The sequence below is a fragment of the Macrosteles quadrilineatus genome, unplaced genomic scaffold (genome assembly GCF_028750875.1).
Source record: "Macrosteles quadrilineatus isolate MER2022 unplaced genomic scaffold, UCM_ALF_1.0 Scaffold_6__1_contigs__length_79288215, whole genome shotgun sequence".
NCBI lineage: Eukaryota > Metazoa > Arthropoda > Insecta > Hemiptera > Cicadellidae > Macrosteles > Macrosteles quadrilineatus.
The window spans coordinates 55,452,448-55,475,849 of record NW_026542599.1 but is presented as its reverse complement, the minus strand read 5'-3'; the positions used below and the strand labels follow the sequence as shown (position 1 = coordinate 55,475,849).

The following is a 23,402-nucleotide window of genomic DNA, read 5'->3' as shown; positions in this document are numbered from 1 at the left end:
TCCCACTTTGGTAAAAAAAAAAAAAAAATTACCAATACTGTACCACTATTTAAGATTAAAATTTAATTATCTTGGATAGTTTGGTTAATTTAACATATATATAATCTCCTTAGTAAAGAGTTCATAGCAATAAAATTATCACTAACCAGATTCATTAAAATAGTATACGAGATTTCTAATTGCACTTGTATTGTATAAAAGAAAATGAAACGTGTTTAGCAATACTTTAATTAAGCTTTCCCTGCTTATATCGTTCAGAAACATACCGTGATGCAGGATCTCACGGACAGCCATTAATGATATTCCCACATAATTACTTCAGTTGTAAACAAGTATGATGAACCTATCAATAACGCAGTGTTTGTCTTTATGAGCTATTTTGTCACTTTACTACGATTAACTCCAGTTTGATAAATGAGCTATGTAAAAGATCAGCTCATTTAATAACATTTTAATAAAAATGGTATTCCTTTCAAACTTGGATTTCTAAAAAGTGCCAACCACTCAAATACAAACAGTGTGTTTTCCTTCAGACGGGCTTATTGAAAAACTCTGTAATTTTTAGCGGACTACACATAAGCTAATTTTAAAATAATATAAACCTGTTGATGTATTAAAGTGAAAGTGGCACTATTTTACTGCAAATTGGCCAAAACGCATTGACGCACGTGAAAGCCTGTACATGTGCAAACCTGAAAAAGGAGCTTTATTGCGCATGCGTTGTCACCGCGCAGGATAGGCTCCACCCCCCCCACCCCCCCTCCAAGGCAACGTAGAGTTTGGCGCCACGCGCCTCTCGTCTTTAATTAAATCGTTTCCGTGTCCGGTTTGGCACAGATTGATCTGGCGGCCAACCGAGCTCTTTGATTGGGTGGACTGACTCAATCTAGATAAGAACGCAAATGTAAATGTGTTGTTGAGTGAGAATATGTGTACTGACGTCAAATTACTTATACTTACATTTATTAAATGTACAGTATAAGACATGTTTTAAATGTACAGTATATTCAAGTTAACACGTAAATAAATTTGATTTGTGTAAATACTGTGCTAATATGAACAAATATGAATCAAACATAAAACAATTTCTAAACATAAATATTTGTTTGGTTGTAAAACTTGGGTAAACATTTTAGTTCATTCATCTCCTTTGCAGTCTAAACTCAAACCAGAGAATTAGGATTGTTGGTGAAGTATTTTGTTTATAGCAATAATATTATAAAAAAATAAAGCTATTTTTCCTCTGATAATTTGTGAAAAGCAATTAGTTGACGCATGCTTGATCAAAAGTCAATTTGAATGTAACCAGGATAAAACTTTATAACAAGGTTAGAATATTTAACAGCATTTATTAAGATCTTAATAATTTATTTTTGTAAAAAAATACAACCGACTTCAAACGCTCTAAAAAGAATGAAATAATTTCAATAAAGTAAACTTTTGTATTAGGCAAGCTCACGTATTTTAAGTCGGCGCGGCTCTATGATGATTTTTGATACAAAATTGAAAGAGGGTGTCCATATTGCAGGTGACTATCTATAACTAAAGGTGTTAATCTGCATGTCTTTTTCATAGTTATGCGTTAAGTGTTGTTTTATTACCGTAATCAGAGATCGGCATTATAGTGGTATTAACGAATATCTTTAAAAAGATTATAACGCATTTAAATGTTTCTAACTTGGAAAAGTAACGTTTTAATACTAAACTAGCTTCTTTTCCCTATCATAATATCAAACTAAATTATTTTCCAATTCATATAGATTAATTATTCTGAAGTAAACATAAAATATAAGAAGATATTTCCTTTATAAACAAAATAGTTCAGTATGTTTTTTATATATTTATGTTTTTCAGCTACATTTTATTGATTTTCAAAATACACGTACAATATTTAATTTCAATCATATTTGCAGTTTGAGCCGCGCCGACTTGAAATACGTGAGCTTGCCTAATACAAAAGTTTACTTTATTGAAATTATTTCATTCTTTTTAGAGCGTTTGAAGTCGGTTGTATTTTTTTACAAAAATAAATTATTTCATGATTTTTAGTGACAGTATAATTTTTTATATATTAATTACTTGAGGTTTTTTGATAAGCAAAACTGTTTGAAACAATCAAAAGTTCCACAGAACAATCATTATTTTAAAACTGCTTGAGTCACCTGTTCAGGTTACATAATCAATGGGTATGAAAATAAACATTTTTAGATATTCCTTAAGAAAGAAAGAGTTGTCCATTACATTAGGCCTAATGAAAAACTAATTGTCTTTTCTAGATACATTGAAATGTCAGACATCATCGTTTCCTGCAATCGGTGTACTTCTACATTATAAAAAGAAATACAGTAACGTCTCAAGCCTTTTGGAACAATATGAAAGTTATTCCTCAGCTACCAGCACTAAAAAATCTCTCAAAAGTGGAAAATTGGTCGTTAACACGTATAGTACCTTTGGAAAATATTATATGAAAGATTGGTTCAGCTAAAAGTGGTGTAAGTCATGTAGGGGGTTTTGTTTGCTCAAGATATAGCCTAGTCGAAATTGCAAATCATCTTCCTCTAGGACTTTCCGAAGCAGGCATAATGGTATTGATATGTTATAGTAACTGGGTAGAGAATATTAATAAACATTCCACATCTGCAAATGAAATATGTATATGAAAGATTGGTTCAGCTAAAAGTGGTGCAAGCCATGTAGGTGGTTTTGTTTGATCAAGATATAGCCTAGTCGAAATTGCAAATCATCTTCCTCTAGGACTTTCTGAAGCAAGCATAATAGTATTGATATGATATAGTAACTGGGTAGAGAATATCAATAAACATTCCACATCTGCAAATGCATGTTTAGTAATTAAAATATTTAACATTTTTAAGACAATTGACGATTATGCACTGTCACACTTCTTAGGTCGTGTAAGGAATAATTGCATTTAATTTATATTTAGACCTGTTTTACGAATGCTTTGGTTTTCACAATACACCTTTATTTGTCAACATCATACAGCTATTCACTGAAACATACATGTTTTTGTAAGTCAGAATATTCAATACTAAAAACAGAATTACTGTATACACAAATCAGGTCAAACGTTAAAATACATTTTTTATAGTAATCAAAACAAAATGCACTTTTCTCAATGTAATTCATTTAGGCTCCATGGCAAGAAATAGTTTATTGATCAATATGAGAAGAATTGTCTGTAGCTTCATTTAAATGGTTTCAACTAACAGCTGTAGGAATGTTATTATTATTTATTGCCTTCTCTGCAAAAATGTAAACAATCTGCACAAATGTAAACAAAATAAATGTTGAATATTTAAGGTTTTCAGAATTTTTCACCGAAACAAATATTATACTTAAATATAATATATAAGGTACCAAATAGAAACTCTCCTGGTTATTTTGGTGGTGGAACCACACTGATCGGTAAAAGAATCACAGAGAAATTAGTGAACATACATAGAAAAAAAAAAACATCGCCACAAACAAATTGAGAACCTCCTCCTTTTGTTGGTAGTGGGGAAGTCGGTTAAAAAGGGTTTCATGCATTTAAGGTTTGACAAATTAAAATAATTAATTTTCAGGAAAGTTTCTCGGGATTTTACAAACATAATTGACTTACTCAAATTCAATTATCAATTATCAATTATCAATTATCAATTATTTAAGATGGGGACGCCACTATGTGCGTATTTTAACCCAAATATGAGTGAAGGATGAGTGTAGGATGAGTGGCGCGATCTTGTAGTCTTGTTAGTGACTAAGGCCGACATGTTCCTTAGACACAGCTGTTAATTAATAGCCCATACAGCTAATGGCAACTAAGGGACCTACAGTTTATAGTGGAATCCGAACCACATTTTTCCTTGTAATTTACGAATTGGTCTAATTATCAGGATAGTACTGCGGATAGTCGTAGTACTCACTAGTGCGGACGTTAATCCACACCAGTGAGCATCGCATCCACAGTGCATCCCTATAAATATCCACAATTCGTGACCTCCTAGTAGCTGGATTACAGGACGACGCCACCCGTCCCAGTCTAATTTAGGGTAAGAGCAAAACACCTAAGTAAGCAAACATACGGGTTTTATCGTGAACGATTTTATTAAAGGCATAATAGGATTAAGATTTTGTAACAAAAATACAGTATTGAGAAAAATCCATAAAACGTATGGAAATTTAATATCCTCTTTAGTTGGAATCATCTTATTATTCAAGCTATTTTGACTGTATTGTCTTGTGGGCACCAGAAAGGACTAATGCAACAAGCAAGCGCCTTCCACTGTTTTTATAGTTGCGCCCGACCTATCCAGAGATTCCAACTTTGAGCTATCCACTGAAAGATTTGTATCCAACGCCTACAATATCATATATCTCTAGAATGGGGAGTCGTCAATCATCTTGATATATAACTCCAAGTTTTATTTGCCGGAGAGAAGAAAGTTTTAATGTGTGGTTAGAGTTTGGGGAGAAATGGTTTTTGGTTTTGATTACAGATGTAACTGACCTGTAGTTGTCCTCGTACCACGACATTGCGCCATCTGGAAAAGAAAACTTAAGTTATAAAAGTTGGAACAAGTGGAAAAGTCTTTGAAATTCGTCTGTTATCTAAAAGTGTATTAAAATTTATAGGGTAAATATTAAGTGAATAGCAAACTTAAATACCTTCCTTCCACGAATGTGTAGAAGTATTGTGTGTTTTCAAATTCAATATCCTAAAGATTTCGGTTGCTATTTCTATTTAGAAGTAAGCCACAGGTTTGAAAAAAATAGTTTTATACAACGTAGTTAACACTAAATAAATATATGATTTGATTGATTATTTGTATACTTTTCTAACCAGAAGAAATGTATGAGAACGAAATAAATCGTCAAGACCGTGCGTTAATTAAGCAGATTTTCCTTCATAAAACAATTTTAACACATTACTGTATCAATTTCTTTTTAATACATGTAAGATTGTAAGTAATAATAATTGACAAACAACGAATGTAAACTAGGATAAGTTAATTAATTGAAACTGTGTTTTAATCGCCAAAGTACAAATAAATACGGTATACAACTGAGCGTGGGAAAACATCGACGATTAGAATTGACCATTTCGAAGGATCAAAAATGGGATCCAGCTTGTTAATCCTGAGCAAAGCTCGGTCACCAGGTATTATAAATAGAAGTGACAAATATGACACAGTGACAACTACTTATGCAGGACACTTGATTGTCATCTGGACTTGGTCCAAAGTCAGCTGACTTCACGCCTCCGCACATATCTCTAACTCGCTCTGTGTGAGGACATGGTCAGATCTTAGCCAGTGAGTCTGTAGAAGGTTATGTTTCTAAGTGTGGGAAACAAAGTTTTAACTTTAGTTTCATTAAAACTGCTACCGTCATTCAGGTTACTTCAGGCTTTTCGTAGAGGGTTGTGGCATTATCACACAGCTACAACAATTTTTGAGTGGTAGGATGGGAACCTGAACCTCCCCCGCGCTTTACCACTAGGTTGGTTCACTCCCCCAATATATTTATGTCCACAAGACCACAAATGATTGAGTATAATGATGCGTCTAATTATTAATACCTGCCAAACTACTACCACAAACACAACATTATATTGTAACATAATGTTGCAACATTATACTGATAGAATATTATAGGCTAGATATAATATCTTGGAGGTAATTCTATCCTAAAAAGAGAGGTAGTGACGAGTCAGGAGGCTCGTTGGAAAATATAAAACACAATAAGCTACGGATTTTACGAGAATGAAATGTTTAGCTGCAATATCCAATGGTAAATTACACCTGTAAAAATGCATTCGTGAGGAAACAGTTTTAACAAATCTTACCTTTCTTTACTGGGACAGAGTTTAGCTTTACTCATAGTTTAGGATCTGTAAGATTATTTGTTTCTCCAAAGAATAATAGCACTTATGGAGCATGTAAACAATGTGTGGCTAGAATAATGGTAAACAAAACTCGGGGGAAGAATATTATTTAAAGGCAATTAAAAGGGACACTATGTAGGTGTAGAGCTGTAACATAAGAATAAAATTGGCAATCAATCGGAATTAGAAGCCAGATAAATTACGTAGATAACAGTCAAGGAACTAAATCTCCAACAAGGTTTTATGGGCGAGACTTACTCGGTTCCCTTCTTATCATGTGAAGGTTATCAATAGAGTGTGGCAGTGTGCACTGAAATGTTTGACGGAGATTAATAGTATCTTCTTAGTTAATATTTGAAGAGGCATTAACAGACAAGAACCAATAAGTGAAATGTGGCCAAACGTTATTGACTGATTACTCTAAGCTAATGTTATGGGCATGGGAGCAGCCGTTCTCAAGAGTAACATCGTTTGTCATTGGTCGCTTGTTCAAGATTGTTAGAATAATTATCAAGTTTAAGCCATGTTTAAGCAAACCCAAAAACAATGTGTTCCTAATGCTCATAGCAATTCACACAATTCTGGAACTAAAAGTAAAACCCCTATCTTAAGGGATCTGGTTCTCAACCCTACCATCATCTAATAGAGAGTCAATAGAGAGTCTCGGCTTCAGTGGACCTCTTTCATGACAGCCTAGCAGCCGTCAGGCGTTCTGCGGCCGCACCCTGGTCCCCTGCCAATGAAACTTAGTCTCTCCCGTTGTTATGTTATTCGTAATTTGCTATCTTTTTCGTTTTCTGTAAATTTAATCATGTTAGAGTTATGTTATCGTTTGTTTAATACTGTTTTGTTGGATCAAATATTTACTATTGTTATTGCTTTTTCATATTCTATTTCGACTTCATTGTTATATTATAGCTTACCTAGCCAAAGATTTACCTTGCTTTTGCTGATCGATTGTTTAACTGTATTGCCATTGCCAGTCCAAATTCTTACCTTTGTTATTGCTTTTTCACAATTATTTTGTACTTCATTGTTAATTATTGCTTTCCTAGTCATGATTATATTTCCTGTTACCAATGTTGCTCTGATCCTGCCATAGATTTAAGTTAGTTGTTAAGTTTTCTGTTAAAATGCATGTTGTTACCACATAGGCTTCTTGTATCCACATTGTAAATTGGTGATATATGCCGTTGGAATAAATAAATAAAATAAATAAGATTGAGAAAATGTTTTGAGATACGTTCATCAGAAAAAAGCAATATCTTAAATAAGATCGAGAAAATATTTTGAGATACGTTCATCAGCAAAATAAAACAATATCTTAAATAATTGGTTCAACAACAGCAATAGGTCAGCTTCCTTTAGACGAGTAGGGTATGTTAAAACGGTCTTCGCCGATGAGGGTAGATGCAATTCCCGAATATTTAAGTGTTTCCATCAGTCGTGAGTTTTGGAGGTAAAATTTAAACCAGGCAAGTGGAAGCCTTTCCCAGCATTCAAAACAAGTATTGAAGTAAAAGGTTGTGAAGCAAAAGTATCTGAGGAACAGTAAGACTGACGGTTAAAATATTTTTTGTTCATATTTTAGCTGTATTTTTAAGAACCGTCATAGGTTGTTTGACCACAAATAATTTCAAATTACTCATGAGCTGTACTTAACGATTAAAACCTCGTAAGACGTGTCATAAAGTTTTGCAAAGACCAAAGTTCAGCAGGAAACTCACTAAAATTTATCCCAGGAAAATAAAATTTGAAATTTACAACATCACTACACTAAACAAATCGTTCGCAACAACCTTGGGTAGGGAGCCAGGTACATTCATACTTCGCAAGGTCTGCAAGACAGTTCAAATTATTTATTCAATAACTTGATATTTCCCATTCCATTACGGGATAAATATTCACGAACTACAAACAGTGTCTGTGTCTGTAGCCTTTCAATCTTAAATAATGACCTTGCAGTCGAAATGCAGTTCCCAAGCAAGGTCGTTTTGAGAGAAGCGAGTTGGCAGCACGCTGAAGAGTGGGGAGATTGGAAATAGCTTGATAACTGCTTTTAATTTCAAAGGGTCGGAGGGGGAGGGGTAAAAGTGTAGGGGATGGAAAAGGGTTGTGAACATCTGACTGTTGATTTCTTATGATTTATAGACTATCATCCATCCAGATCTGATAACAAGTTTTGTAAGGCGTGTTTCTGCCCTGCATATACAGTAGTATGGATATTTGTACTTACTATTTATCTGTTAACATTCACCATTCAAAAGCAATTTAACTGTATATTTTCTGCCTTAGTATTTTTATTTAAAAACACACTTTTATACAATTATCATCATTTGGATCAGCTGAAGTCAATTTAGAGGTAAACTTATTTATTATTTATAGGTATAGCTCATAATTTATCGTTATTTTTAATACCATAAAATATTTTAATCTATTATAACAATTTGTTTATTATTGCGCCATTTATTAATTTATTGAACACTTCAATGAAAAATGCATCTAAATTTAAAAAAAAATTTTAAAGAGTTCAAACTTATAATAAACCCAAGTTAAAAATTCATAAATCGTGATGTCGATACAATGTATATTGTCAAGACAATAAAGTATTATTATTACTGTACTACTAGCGTCTCCATTTTGATTAGCTTCTTCTATAAATATGTATATTTAAATGTGTTGGCAGTGTTTTATTTGCGGTTATATGATTAAGAAATCCATTCTGACAATGGGTCTCCTCTACTTTGACAACTCAAGCGTGAAAATGTCTCCAAAGAGACACAAACGTTCAGCTGTTTTGGATTAACTTCAGAAAGCTTTGCGCACAACGGTCCGAACCCCCACAGAGAAGAACTATTATTGTGAAGCCCTTGGGATCGGAAGGGTCTTCCTACACGGCGAGTTGGGGGATCTATCACATCTGTGTATAGAGTAGATCTTTATCCATGGGGATCCATGGAACGACGCCTGGTGGTTGAGAGCTAGATTAGTTGTTCAGAGAATTTCTAGAACGAAATATAGTGTGCACAGAAACTCATCAGTCTTACTACTCGTTGGTTAATGGTTATAGACTGATTACTGCTTCACTAGGGTATAGTTAGGTTTGAATCTGAAGGCAAAACTGGTAGAGGAGTAGAACATTATGAAAATAGCTTGGAGCAAGTTTTACTTATCAATACTATTGTTAAATATATTTCTGTCAGTTGTTTGACAGTATTTTGTATTATTATAACCCTAGGCTTTGCTAACTCCATTCGTTAGCTCAACAATCCCATAAAACACTAACCATATGCTATCCGCAACTAATATACAACAGCGTTATCATACATAGGTGTATTCTAAACTAAACTCTCTTTGACTGCATTAGAAAAGTCCTGTAGGTTGCTAATTCCATTTAATGCATGTGTGGGACATTGCATTGTTGAAACTTCCCTACTACCCACAATTTGTAACAACAATTGGATTAAGCTATATACTGAAGACGTTACGACTCTTGACTATTCCATTGTTATAAAAGAAATTGGGATAAGCTTAAACCATATATTCTAGGAAAGTAATATTATCAATATAAACTGATGTGGAAAATAAAACATGTTCAAATGAGCTGCTTACAGAGTGTGAAACTGTTAAAATTACATTTTCTTTCTTAGCTTCGATACGTTCATCATTGCTGTAACATACTGAGATGCTAGAGTAAAAAGGTCTTGTTGTAAAGCAAGTTAGGATAGGTTAGAGTCGGTTTATATTATACACACCAGTCATTTGAAGGAGGAAATGACGATCAGAAACATAATTCGATTAGGTTAAAATTCATTTTGCAACTGGCTACAACTTTAAAGTGTTAATAAATGGGATATTTATAATTATCAAAAAAGATCAAATATATCATCATAATAACAATTTCTTTTACTTTGGACAAACGATTTTCTGTGGTTACTTTGTTATAATTTTCTTTTAGTATTAACTAGGATATTGCATGTTGAAGCTCGTTCTGTTGTACAACCTAAATCGAGCTTTGTTAAACGTTTCACGTCCGGATGCGTGAACGAGCTGAATTAAAATGTTTTCAGGTTATTTTACGGTTAGTTTCATAGAGCACTTTTTCTCTTTAAACATTGTGCCAAATGTATAGGTAGTATTTTTTAAGTAGATAGTAATTTTTTCGTGACAGTTTTACAATTGCAAATATCTATACACAGTAGTTGGAGAGACTTAAATCACAGACCCAAGCTTAACCAAACATAGAGATACCTCAAAATTGTCATCAGCTGATGAAAAAGGATAGTAGTAAACCACAACATAAGGGATTATCTTGAATCTAAAATTTTAGTTTTTAATTTTCAGTTTACACAGCCTTGCCGATTTATTTTACTTTTACCTCTAAACAGTTTAAACTGGATTCTGAAGTGTGTTCTGAGTGTTGTGACAACTGATCCAAATATCTCTGACAAGCACGTAGTTCCTGACCAATAGGATTAAGGTGAGAGCTGGACCAGACGGAGCCTGTGATGGGCTTACGTCTAGTTGTCACTCTTGTTGTAACTGGTATTTTAATTCATGTCAGAACATCAACGTCAACATCTAGGATGCAGAAATGCATCATAGTTTTGGTATGGGCTTTAGAAACCAAAACATACATGCAATACAATAGTTTAAGTCCCATCTCGATCTCTCTGGAGATTGAGCTAGGATCTAAATTATTGAGACATGGCGTTATCTTATTGCTAAATTATACTCTTTATTTTTTGTTAAAACTAAAACCTATTATTACTGCAATTTGACAGGATTGAACCTGGGCCTTCAAGATATCATTCCTACGTTCTATTTACTAGACCAACCATTATACTTTCAAATTTATTGTGCTAAACTCCATTCATGAAATTTAGGTGGGTTGGGGGAAGTAGTTCAACCCCTCCATATTACTTCTACTTTTGAAACAACAGTCGACAGCTTTTACAGCTGATCATTTTTTTAGTTTAATCTGTGTATCACTGATTGATCACTGTGTATAACTGATTGATTGTGTATTGTGATCAGTGATACTCAGATTAAACTAAAAAATCGGTGTGGGAACCAATAAAAGCTACCCCATAAACTACCTAAACTTTGTAAACGAATTATAGTGTCATCATAATACTAACGTTAAATTTAACGTTATGTTTAGTGTGAAAGTTTATCTCTTTTACTTCTCTAATTCTTTAACCAAAACCTAATATGATTTCTACTTTCCGTTAGACATGAAACTAACTCACGAGTATCACTATAAACCACTAAACACTTATATCTTAACTCATGTTAACTTTACTCAGCTAGTGTTTTAGAGCAAGATACTTTGGCTAAATCAGTGTCCGACAACGTTCATACAGAGCACTATATTTCATCATAACAAGCTCTGTTTTTACTGTTATTACAGTAGTTATGACTCCATAACCCTTTCACTAGTGTGGTTAGCCTTTCTTACTGACAACTATATAGGTCTATGTAGGTTGGTTATTCATATGTGCAAGTAAATACTAAATGGGTGACATCGGCTTCCTAGTTAAGTTTACGTTTAAACCTTAGTTAATTATTTCTCATTTCTTTTAAGCTCTCATATTAATAATTAATAATTTTTCATGGATGAATAATGTCTTCAATTTAGAAAAATGTTACGATTGGCCTTGAGAATCGAAGTTAGTCTCTGATGCCGGGCTTTTTGTTTGTTTTATTTTTTGTCCTAAGACGGTAGGCTCCAGAATTTGTTTCCCCATTACTTCAGGCTAGACCTATTGCGGTATTATCACTCAGATAGAATCTATTGGTTATTTGGCAGGATTTGAACTCGGGTCCTGAGGAACCGATGTTCCCCGCTCTACCACTAGACCAGCGCCTCCCCTCCCCCGATCCATACCGTGTAACAAATGTATTTATCACATAGTAAACTCATTGTTGATTTGGGAGATAACTTAAGATTCGAGGGCAGAAGAAATGGTTCGCCGTTTTAGCAAATAAGTAAACTGATGTTTAGTACTAATTACCAGTAAGAGAACTTCACATTATTACGCATTCCTCAGAATTTTCACAAGTAATTTATCTAACAACACATCTGTTTACCGACTCAAACGCAACAACGAATGCAAATAAAACAACAATGGAACAATGAATTCTTATCAATAAAGACTATTCGAACGAAGCTTTTAATGTTGATAGTTTTACCACGATATAAACAACAATGTGACAGCTGATTTCACAGGAACCAGCTGATTCTTTTTGGTTCTGTGACTACAGTATTTTATTTCAGCACTCCACCACTATGAAAAAGTAGTTTTTTGCAGAGATATGACGAAGAATGTGGTTTGCATTCATTACATACTATTATAACACTGTTTGTAATACCAGCCATTTGCGACAATTTACATGTTTAATACATAGAACAGTGTGATTATAGAATAGTCAATAATTGGTCATAACAAAATGGCTCTTCATGTAATAAGCCATTTATATGATCCCTGTGTTTTGTCTGCATCTGAAACAGACGGTTTATTGTACGTGTGAGCTTTTACAGACATATTTATTTTACGAAACCCTTCTTCAAAAACATTAGTCTAGCAAACCATTACTTGTTTCTATTTTATGTTTTAGACGGTTATAGCTAAGTACAAACTAAAAGTTCATTTACAATTTTTTTCATGACCTAAGACTTTAAAGTTAGTTTTAAGACTAACTTAAAAGTTATGGTTTATTTGTAATCGTCCTAATTTAGTTTTTGGCTATATAGGCTAATCTAGTTCTTCATCTACTGATATTAAATTATTTAATTATCATTTCAAGCATCGATATTGTTTGGTTACAAATTAATAAAATATTCACAATGGACAGACAATCCTTAGTTATCAATATTATTTTTAGGACGTTAACTACTATAGAGCAGAATTTAAAAGCAATTTAAACATTCTCTTGTTATCAATACATGACTAATTTAAATCAAATTTAGAAGATTCTATTTTATTTGTTGACATTTTTCATTAAATAAACATTAACATTAATACACGTTTTAGTTAGTTTTCTTGAACCCTTTTGTCTCTTTAAATTTTTCATATATCCCACGGATTGAATGCATAGTTTGTTCAGTAATTTGCACTTTACTCTTAAGAGGTAGTAAATGGTTGTAAACTGAAACAAACAACCAAATGTGTTGTATTCCACATTAAAATGTACGGGTGGAAAGTCCTAAGTGGTTACAGCGCAGGAATTCCTTTGTGGAGTACCGGGTTCAAATCCTTCCAAACACAACTGATTCTGTCTGTGACGTGGTGGTTCAGATCCCACAATAAGCTGCAAATTATCTTTATCGTTGTAGGAAAATGAAAAGAACAAGTCTCGAAGAGATGAAAACCTCCCTGTATTTCACACCCTTTCACCAACATATGGAAATTTATTTCACAGCAATATAATGCAAAATTAATTGTACATAAATAAAAATAAATAAAGTGAGCCCCGGGCGCCTCGTTGCTAGTTTTGCCAAAAGTTGGCATGAGACAAATCGCACTCTTTCCTGCTCCGCCTCTACAATTTATGAACCGTTTGGTTGTAAATTTATTACATTATATTTAGAGTAATTACAAATGAAAAATGTGACACAGTCCTAAAATAGAGAAGAAGTTTTTATTATATTGTAGGACTGGTCGCTAATCATCCAACACCCTATTTAGTTGTGAATCGACTTTATTGAAAACAATATTGTTGTTTTAAACAAAGTTAAAAAGTATAAAACGTTAACCATTTTATATTTATAAAGGTTACTTACAGTCTTCGCAATCCTGTTAGTTGAGCACTACGGCCGTTTCGGAGATAACTCCATCGTCGGGTGCGTAGTCATTATACACTAATCTGAGCTATTTACATATTTACATTTCTTACGTGGTTTCTTCATTTTCATTGCGTCAAAGTTAAATAAATAGTACATACAACACAAAACACGGACACGACACGAAAACATTAAGGCACGTGCACGGCTAAAAACTGACGACCGACTGAACGAACTTAATCACTGCAAAGGTTTGGTGGACGACTGGAACAGCTGATAACACGTGTACCAACATAGCTGCTCAAATTATACCTTGTCCTGTTTGATTTGTATTATTTTCTCAAAAATTGGATTGGCTGCTGAATTAGTCTGGGAATTAATTATTAAGTTCGGTTCTTTAGCTGTACTGGTGTAAATGTGGAAATTTTCAATACAATTAAGTTTGTGACCTTTGCTACCAATGTGGAGTATTTCTAAACTATTAATTTCAGAGTAGTCGTGGCAATACTGTTGGATGTGTTCTGCATAATTTGAGACAGGATTTGGTTTCTTGATAGCACTTATATGTTCTTTATATCTGGTCTTAAAACATCTCCCAGTCTGTCCGATGTAGTAGGAATCACATTCTCCACATTTAAGCTTATACACGCCTGACTTCTCTAATATAGGCGTAGTATCCCTTTGTCGTGGAGCTGACAACTTACGTTGAAGGTTGTTGCTAGTTCTGTATGCAACTGAATAGTTATGCCTACTAAAAGGACGAGTTGCTAAACGTTGGTTGATTTTACAGAACTCGAGTGTCACGTACTTTTTATCAGTTTTTTCTTTGGCAATTTTATTATTAGCTTTACTCTTGATTCTCCTGTGCAGTTTATCAATCATGTCAGAGCTGTAACCGTTATTCAAGGCAATGTATTTTATTGTGTTGAGTTCATTTCTATAGTTTTCTTCACTTAAAGGTATGTTAATCAATCTGTAGAGCATTGAATTGTAGGCTGCAATTTTGTGAGAGTGGGGGTGATTAGAGCTGCTATGGATGGTTGTGTCTGTACTGGTCGGTTTTCTATAAATATTAAAAAGGTGTTTGTTATCGGATTTTGTTATTGTCAGGTCAAGGAAGTTGATAGAGGAGCTTTTCTCATGTTCTATTGTGAATTTAAGTCTAGGATGGATATTATTAAGATATTTCCCAAACAGGTCAATTTGTCTGTTATTGCCTTTGAATAAGCAAAGTACGTCGTCGACGTATCGGTGCCAGTAAACAATCTTTCCTTGATGCGCATTACTGTCGGCCAAAATGCGTTGGTGTTCTATGTTATCAAGGAAGATTTCCGATAAGATTGAAGATAGAGGTGAACCCATAGCTAACCCCTGTTCTTGTAAATAATGTTTGTTATTAAACTCGAAATAATTCTGTTTTAGGACGACTCTTAACAGTGATAATAATTCTGCTGTTTTCTCGCTATTTAAAGTTCCTCTCGTTCTAATGTACTGTTCTACCAAATATATGGTTTCGTCAATAGGCACACTCGTATACAGATTCGTGACATCAAAAGATACAAACTGTGCATGGGACGGAATATTTACATTTTTTATCACATCAACCAAATGTGTGCTGTTCTTAACGCTGCAATTAACTTTGAAGTCAATGTTGTTTCTTATTATTCTATCAATAAGTTTGCATAAGTTGTATGAAGGTGCGTTAATAAAGTTCACTAAAGGTCTGATTGGAACATCCTTTTTGTGTATTTTCGGAAGCCCACGCATTTTAGGAGCACTAGGGTTCATGACCTTGACCTGCCTCTTTTGAACATCACTAAGGAGATATTTACATTTATTAATAGCTTTATTAACTTCACTGTGATATTGTTTTGTTGGATCCTTAGTTAGAGTCTTAATGTTATTTACTGCAATAAAGCTGTCCACTTTACATGTGTATTCATCCTTATCTAGTACTACAACAGCATTACCTTTATCAGCTTTTGTGACAATGGCCTTATTGATGTCGAGCTTATCTGTTAAACTTCTTAAAGCTGTGAAATCATTTTTAGCTTCGTTTGAAAGATTATCAACAATGACCATTTCACTGTTACCTTGACTTAACTTATTAATGATCTCATATCTAATAGGGTCCTGTTTCTCGTGTTTTATTGTCTCAATACAACTTTCAATCTCCAAAAGAGAGTCGACTATACCGTTTTTTGGTTTGTGATGGAAATTATGTTTAAGACCTTTGTTGAGTAATGATGTCTCTTGCTGATTAAACTCTATTGATGTCAAATTGACTATTCTAGGGTGAAATGTGTGAGAACAAGAGATAACTTTGGCTGTGTCATTTTTGACTTTATAGAGATTGTCAAGTTTCTTTAGTTGGGTTGATCTCTTTTTCCTAATTATAGGCCTTATCCAATCCATTTTATATTGCAATTTTTGATCCAGAGGCTAACCCATCATGAAATATTGTTTGAACGTTTTTAGCTGGGATAAAGTTTAAATTAGCGTTAATAATTTATCAATCTGAATTGAAAGTCTTTCAAATTCAACTTGTTTGTATTTTACTTATTTGTATGAACAAATGGCTAATAGCAAATGGTTAATATTTTTCATCATACTGCAGCAAAAACCACTCAGTATCACTTTTACTTCCTAGGATGTGAAACGTATTTGTAGTCCCTGGGAAGTAAAAGTCAGCTGTTGTAAACACAAGTATGTAACTTATCGCTCGTTTTAATCAGTTGTAGCTTATTGTTGCATTCTTCTTACAAGTTCGATATTTAATACAATCGTAACAGTCGAAATGATTGAAACACCTGCTTGTTTGGATCAGCTAAATTAAAAAGTTAGAAGTCATTTTGAGCTGTTATCTTTACATTAAATGTTTTTTTGTTTCCTATAAGATTTTGCTCGAATATTGGGGCAATATATCGATATAATGCAAAAAAGTGTATTTTAAACCCTCGCTCATTTCCTGACCTTGGCTTATAATAAAACTTGAACTTGGGTCGAAAAGAGTCGTTTTACGCCCTGCTGATAAAATATACTATAGATACTCCATTGATACCATCCATTATATTGTAACCATCCCAAACACATTATTTATCGTAAGATTAGTTATCTGAATATACATTTAAAGCACATTAGCATCGGGTAGTCGAAACTCATCTTGTACCACGCAACTGACGTTTTCGATGGACCGATGTACTCACAAAACGACTCATAAAAGTCACTGCATTTAAACAGGATCGTTTGACTTCACACACGTAAAATAAATCGCAAACTTCCCCAACAATCGATACAAGATAAATCGAATGTTTAAGCACATAAAGATGACCAAACGACCAAGGTTCGGTTACATTGTACTAGAATAATTTGCGGGAAAATATCACCCATTAATATCAATGCAGTTGAGACAGGCGTGGGCGTCACTATAACCTTTGATTCACATCGGATATAAAACGTTGTACAAAGTAATTCAACGTAATCCTACCTCAGCAAACGTACGTGGGAGGAGACCACGCTGCGTTGATGATCAAGAACACTTGCGAACCATCAACTTGTCTTGTGTGTAGTGATATCTTTAGACAACCTTAGCACGACTTTGTTGAGGAGTTGCACAGGTGAAATAACTTATGCGGAAAGGATTTGTTATATGTGTTTTGTAATGGAAAGAGGGGAGTTAAATGGTACTTGAGGAGGAACTAAAGCACTTTACATAGTTAAAGTCAAGTTTTTATAACACTCAGTTCAATATATAAATATTGTGAATTTATTAGTCACTGGTAACAGTATTTACTGAATAATAATATTATTAAAGACAGTTTTTACAAAAATAACATAAAATAGAGGAAGCTTCAATATATGGATTACAACATACAGTCTATAAAGAAACATAAGCCACCTATTTGTGAAAGTATTTGACACCCAAAGTTTATTATAAAGAAATAAGGTACGATAGTTAAAAGCTTTGTAAGTTTTATTTATATTATTATTATGTTATTATTATTATTATTATATTATTATTATTATGTCATAAGTTTTATTTAAACTTATGACATGCAAATTTCTATGAATATTTTAGGTTGATTTCTAAAGTAAAAATAACATACTTATAGTTTTATGAAAACGTGGATTGACACTTTAAAAACGTGTACGTTACGTTAATTGCCTATAGAAATAACTGAAAGACAGTGACATTCTTCCGGATGAAAGAACTACCATGCTTCAAATAAAGCTATTATTTTGACAAGTGCAGAAAGACGTTTTAACGTCCGTAAATAAGTTCCATATGCGATACGCATTTGGCTTCTAAACAACACTTAATCAAAGTCTATTTCTAGCTCGTATACAAAACTAAAATACCTTCAATTTGACTACAGTTGATGATGTAGATTCGTTTACATAATTTTATCAGCAACAAAGTGACAAGCTAAAATTCGAAAAATAACAATAGCTTTATTTATACAATAATTAATTATAAATAGATAGCGTGTTGTACCATCCGTAGTTTTCTTACTTCTAATGCAAAAGTTAGCATTGCTACTCAAAGAAATTTGTTATCTCGTACCAGACTATTTTGTGTGATCGTACAACACTCATCAACTATAAACACAAACACATAAAACTAACACGAGGGCAATGCTTGTTTGACTAGAGGTGATATCTCGCAACTGTTAATCATTCTTCTTTTTGGAGATCGCACGCCGCCTAACGCCAATTATCGGTGTTCAACATTTCAAAACCAAAGTTTTTATCCTATATTAGTGATGTGGTTATAAATAACAGAAGTTTCATTCACAACTTGGAGGACCATAGTGATCAAAGTACTCGACCGGTCATACACCAATGAATTGTATGGAAATAATCTTAAATGTTATGAGATAAATATATCTCATAGGACAACAATTACTTTGTTTAATTTTTCGGCTATGAGATACGTATTTGTGTGGTCTTAAATTTATTTTCTCAACTTAAAAATCGTTATAACAAATAGTTATAGGCTATGTCTTGCAAACACCGGATATACTGGCTCATTAAACAATTAATTCCTAAATGAACTTTCTTGTTCTTTATAACCTACATTTGTTCTTATGATCACTGTAAAACTTTGAGAACTTCTGTAATATTCGCTGGGAATGTTTAATATTTAATCTTGAAATATCTTAGGGATGCTCGAAAACAGATTACAAGGGTTGAATTAGCTTTTTCCTATTTTCATTAATCTTATTTACTCTAAAAATAATACTGTATACAAATGTGTGGCAAATCCAGGTAAAATAGTATTTTACCCTTAAAATAATTATAAGAAACTCAAATTTATTGTTACTAGTTTTATACATAGATGCCAGAACAGAATAATACGCAAATCAATATTAATTTGATAGTAATAGATGAATGAATGACGGAGTGAGAAATCCTTTGCAACTTTGTTACCGAAGAAGACCAGCCAAGAACAGTCCAATGAGCAAGGCCTGGGTCCAGCTAAAACCTCAACACATCTATGGTTCTCAGGATCGAACCGACTACTTTTTAACTATAATGCGATTCTTACAAGGCCTCAGCACATAGTTATTGATAACACTAGAAATTTTCAATTTCTAAAGGCCAAGTTTGACAAAACCATGCGAAAACCCTGCTGCAAAGCACGTTTAAAGCTACTAGCTTACAATGGTTTTAGACATTTCGAGATATCTTTACATTCAAAGACGTGTTCTATACGTATGCATGAAGACGTGTTATAAATACACACAAGTTACGACGTGCTCCACCTGTGTTATTATTGCACTGCGTTGTATATAGGAGTGCGACTCAAGTAGGGTACACTAACACTGTAACGTAAACACGCACAGATGTAAGCATTGACTCAGTCTAGTCCTTGTTCTGGCAGCTGAGAGCTGAGTCGTAATTCTACTTGAACAACCCGTGTGGCGACAGCAACTACAAAGAGATCACAAGTAGAATCGGATCAAGTTGCGGAACAAGTTGGCAATTATTTGTCGTTTTACCTTTTTTTCTACGCCACATATAATTGGTTTTTGTTTAGCGTTGTTTTGTGAGTAAACTGTTCAAGCCAATGCCTTTTTACATAGATTAAATTTATATTTTTTCATAACCATCATGATTATGAGTTAGCGGAGACAGTTTAAATAACGTTTCCGGTTGCTAGGGCGTATTTTTTCTTGTTATTCAACCCGTTTCTTATTCAACTACAAAACTAACCTTAAACTAAACATAACGTGCTGGAAAATCTATTCTAACATAAGACCGCAGAATATATTATACACCAGTGGTCTCAAACGTAACCAACACGAATCACATGTAATATAAAATCTACTTGCATCATAGATTTCAGGTGATTCCCTAATGATTAATCATCTTTTTGGGTTGCTGAAGACCATTTTAAAGTATCTTTCTCTCTATTGATATGAAGAGTGTTTTTGTTATTGTTATTAAAACATACAAACATATTAACGACTTTAAACCCCTTATTTCCTAACTGTTTGTAACCATTAATTTCCTTCTGAAATTTAAACGAAAACGTTATAAAATGTGCCTTAACTAACATAACAGAGAACATTTAGCTGACATCAAGGTAAAACAAACATTCAAACATACCAAACATGAACCGCATATCAAAAGTGTATTCAGATTTTTTAATAGCGCGAGAAGTACAATTTTTACCGTAGTTGAGGTTTCTTATCTAGTGTCAACCTATTGGCAGAAACATCATTAATCATAAACTCGATGCCAAATGGGAACTAGGTCCGGAATTGATACTTATCAGTATAGAATCAATAACCTTCATATTTCAAGGCAAGCACTTGCTAGTTAAAAGAAAGTCTATCCACAACAAAGCGACGAAGTAAGGGCTCCGTATTGTAAAAGAAACCACATAAATAATTATATATGCGACTTTGACAGTTTTCCCCTAATAACTCTTTAGCTATCTTAGGCTTCACATTGTTCGGAAAATGATTTTAAAATTATGGATATAAGGTGTTTAAAAGAAGTTTAAGTTTTAAAAGTTCTAGTAAGAACCATTTTCATAAAATAATCATGCATCGATTGTCTTAAATATAAAAACACGAAGATACAAAATAAAGACATCTATTATATTCTCGGCATACAATTTAGCATACTGCTTAACTAATGACTTTCTTCTGGCCTGCGTTATGAAAGTGTGTCAATAATTGCTGCGATTACATTATTTAAATAATAAATCGTTCGATATATCTTTTAGGTAATGACCCAATTAGGCCAAGCCGGCTACTTATTTGCCATCATCTGGCGCCCGCCTGCATTAATAACTGTGTATAATTTTCGCTAATCATTTATCATGAATTACTAATTTGCTAGACATGATCTGATGTGCTATGAAAACTAGTACGCAGTTTTTTTTAAATGTTGCCAGCCTGCGTAATTTGCTTGACGATAATAGTTGCAAGAAATTATGAAAATAAAATGTTAATGAAATTTGAAAGCTGTTTCTTTTTTTCTTTTTTTGTACTCTACAGGGCTAAAACGAACTGTTTAAGATGCTTAGGTTTGAATTCTCAACAATTTATTTATTCAAGACGTGGCCACCAAAAGGTAGGTGGCTTTTTACTTTGCTTTGTTTCTTTTACATTTTATTACATTTTTAATGTTTGCCATTTTGTACTTTCACAACAGACGATTAAAATAAATCCTAGAATAAGAAACACTATGTTTAACATTATTTGTTCCATTCTAGTCACAGAGAAGTATCTTACTTCTCTATGATCTAGTTTTATTTATAAGATGACATAATGTATGCACAATGTTGTAATAATTAAGCTATGTATTGCTATAAATCTGAATTGCCATAAGTTTTAAAGTAGCTTTATGCGAATATGGTTGGAGAAGCTTAAGTTGGAAGGAGAAACAAGTGAGAAACTAATACTTCTGTATTTTTACCTGAAAATTTACCAAAGCCAGTTCAATACTTTGATTCCGGTAAAAATACTGAGAAAATTAATTTGTAAATCTTTAGCCATATAATTTTGGATTCAGTAAGGTGTAGACAGATATAATTCATCCTTTTTAGGGGACCGGTCTAATCCTTAAATCCTTTTCTGGAAGAGCAACGAAGATGCGCTATTCAAGAGAGATCTGTCCATGAAATAATGCTAAATTCAGCTTAGTTAGCTTCAAAAAAGATTAATTCAGATTTTACTCTTTTACGTCTAAATAATCCGAGGAAATGGATATGGTGTGCACATCTTTCAAAAGCTTTAGAAAATATTTTTTTTTTCAAAAGATTTAAAATGAAATATTTAAGTACACGACATGCTGTGATCAATTATTGTCAATTGAAGGTTTGCAGTGTTACTTTTACTCATTATTTACAACGTCTTAAAAATATATTGTGTAAATATTTTTTACATTGTTTCAAATGTTTGGATGTAAAAGATTAACATTAAGCACCACTGTAAACGAATGATGTACTTACCAATCTTTGTAAAAACAGTTCGAAAACAATATTTCCAGTAACAAATGAAGTAACTCTATCGTATTCGATTTAATCCTTGACATATAATTACCTTTTTATAAAAAAAAAGCTCTTCATTGATAACGTGTTATAATCTACACATATATTTATTCGTAAGGATCGAAAAATCTACAAATGTATTAACATAATCATTAAGGCTCTATTCGAAATGTACGTCCAAAGTTTTTTTTTTACTCTTTTAATATAGATAAACAAAAACATTGTTTATTTTTAAGAATGACCGTTATTCATCTAATAAGTCCTTATTTTAATAAAATCACAAACGTGTTTTATAACAAAAAATTTGACTCAATTTTTGGGTACTATAAATATATCAAATATTTGTAATATAATTTTGTAAAATAACGAGCACTAAATTGATATAATGTTAAAGACTTAATATGTAAAATTACAATGTATAATAGCATACAATTCAAAGGGAAATTATGAAAAATACTAATAAACAGTCGGTGAAGGATAAATAAATTAAACTATAATCATTATTAAGTTAATAATGTGTTAATAGTATGAAATTTATTTTTTATGAGTTGCCAAAAATACGCAACACTCACCTAGCATCAACAACACGATGAGTGCGCACATCCATTGCTGCACCGCCATCGCGCACAACTAAACTGACAATCAACTGCGGCTCCAATCGCTTCAGCTTTGTGAGTCGGACCAGTCGGGGGAATCGGACCGACTCTTTCCAACGAACTGGTCAATGATTCAGCTCTTTGGGGCGCCGACAAAGGCTAAGGGTTGTCTACTATTCGCTAAGAAGTTTGGGCTTAGAGATTATAGTTTTCTAAAGAACTTGGCGGGGTACTTAAAGATATATCATGTTACATGTTGTTGTTTGTTCAGTTGAAGTGTTCAAAAAAATCGTGAAATTATGTTTAGTTTAAATTTGTAAATTTACCAACTACAATTACTACTGTCTTTTTAGCTATAGTGAAAATATAGAAACCCGACTGGCCTCTAAGGGCGAACGTAGTTGAACCGTTTTGTTTTCATGTTAATAGTGACCACTACAATAATTAATTCTGTGCTTACACGTAAGAAGAGTGAGACCTAGTTAAGTTAGGGAGTATACATTTGGAGAATTTTACTAAATTGTCTTGTTATTTAAAACTGATTTATTTTTTGAAATTTCTTGTTTGTTTTAGACACAAATAAATATAATAATAATGAATTATAAATTTAATTTCAAGTAATCTCTC

The 23,402-nt window shown here is 33.0% G+C and overlaps 1 protein-coding gene across 1 annotated transcript in view; it reads right to left on the bottom strand.

Moving 5' to 3' along the window:
* The window catches only part of LOC128997126 (uncharacterized), a 52,194-nt gene extending 29,368 nt beyond the window's left edge, over positions 1-22,826 (bottom strand). Inside the window, exons 1-2 of the mRNA XM_054422708.1 lie at positions 22,752-22,826; positions 4,511-4,544 (exon numbers count right to left, since the gene is read on the bottom strand). Of these exons, the coding sequence (XP_054278683.1) occupies positions 4,511-4,544; positions 22,752-22,800 (83 nt within the window). The 5' untranslated portion in view covers positions 22,801-22,826. The remainder of the gene's footprint in view (positions 1-4,510; positions 4,545-22,751) is intronic.
* Positions 22,827-23,402: the final 576 nt, after the last annotated feature.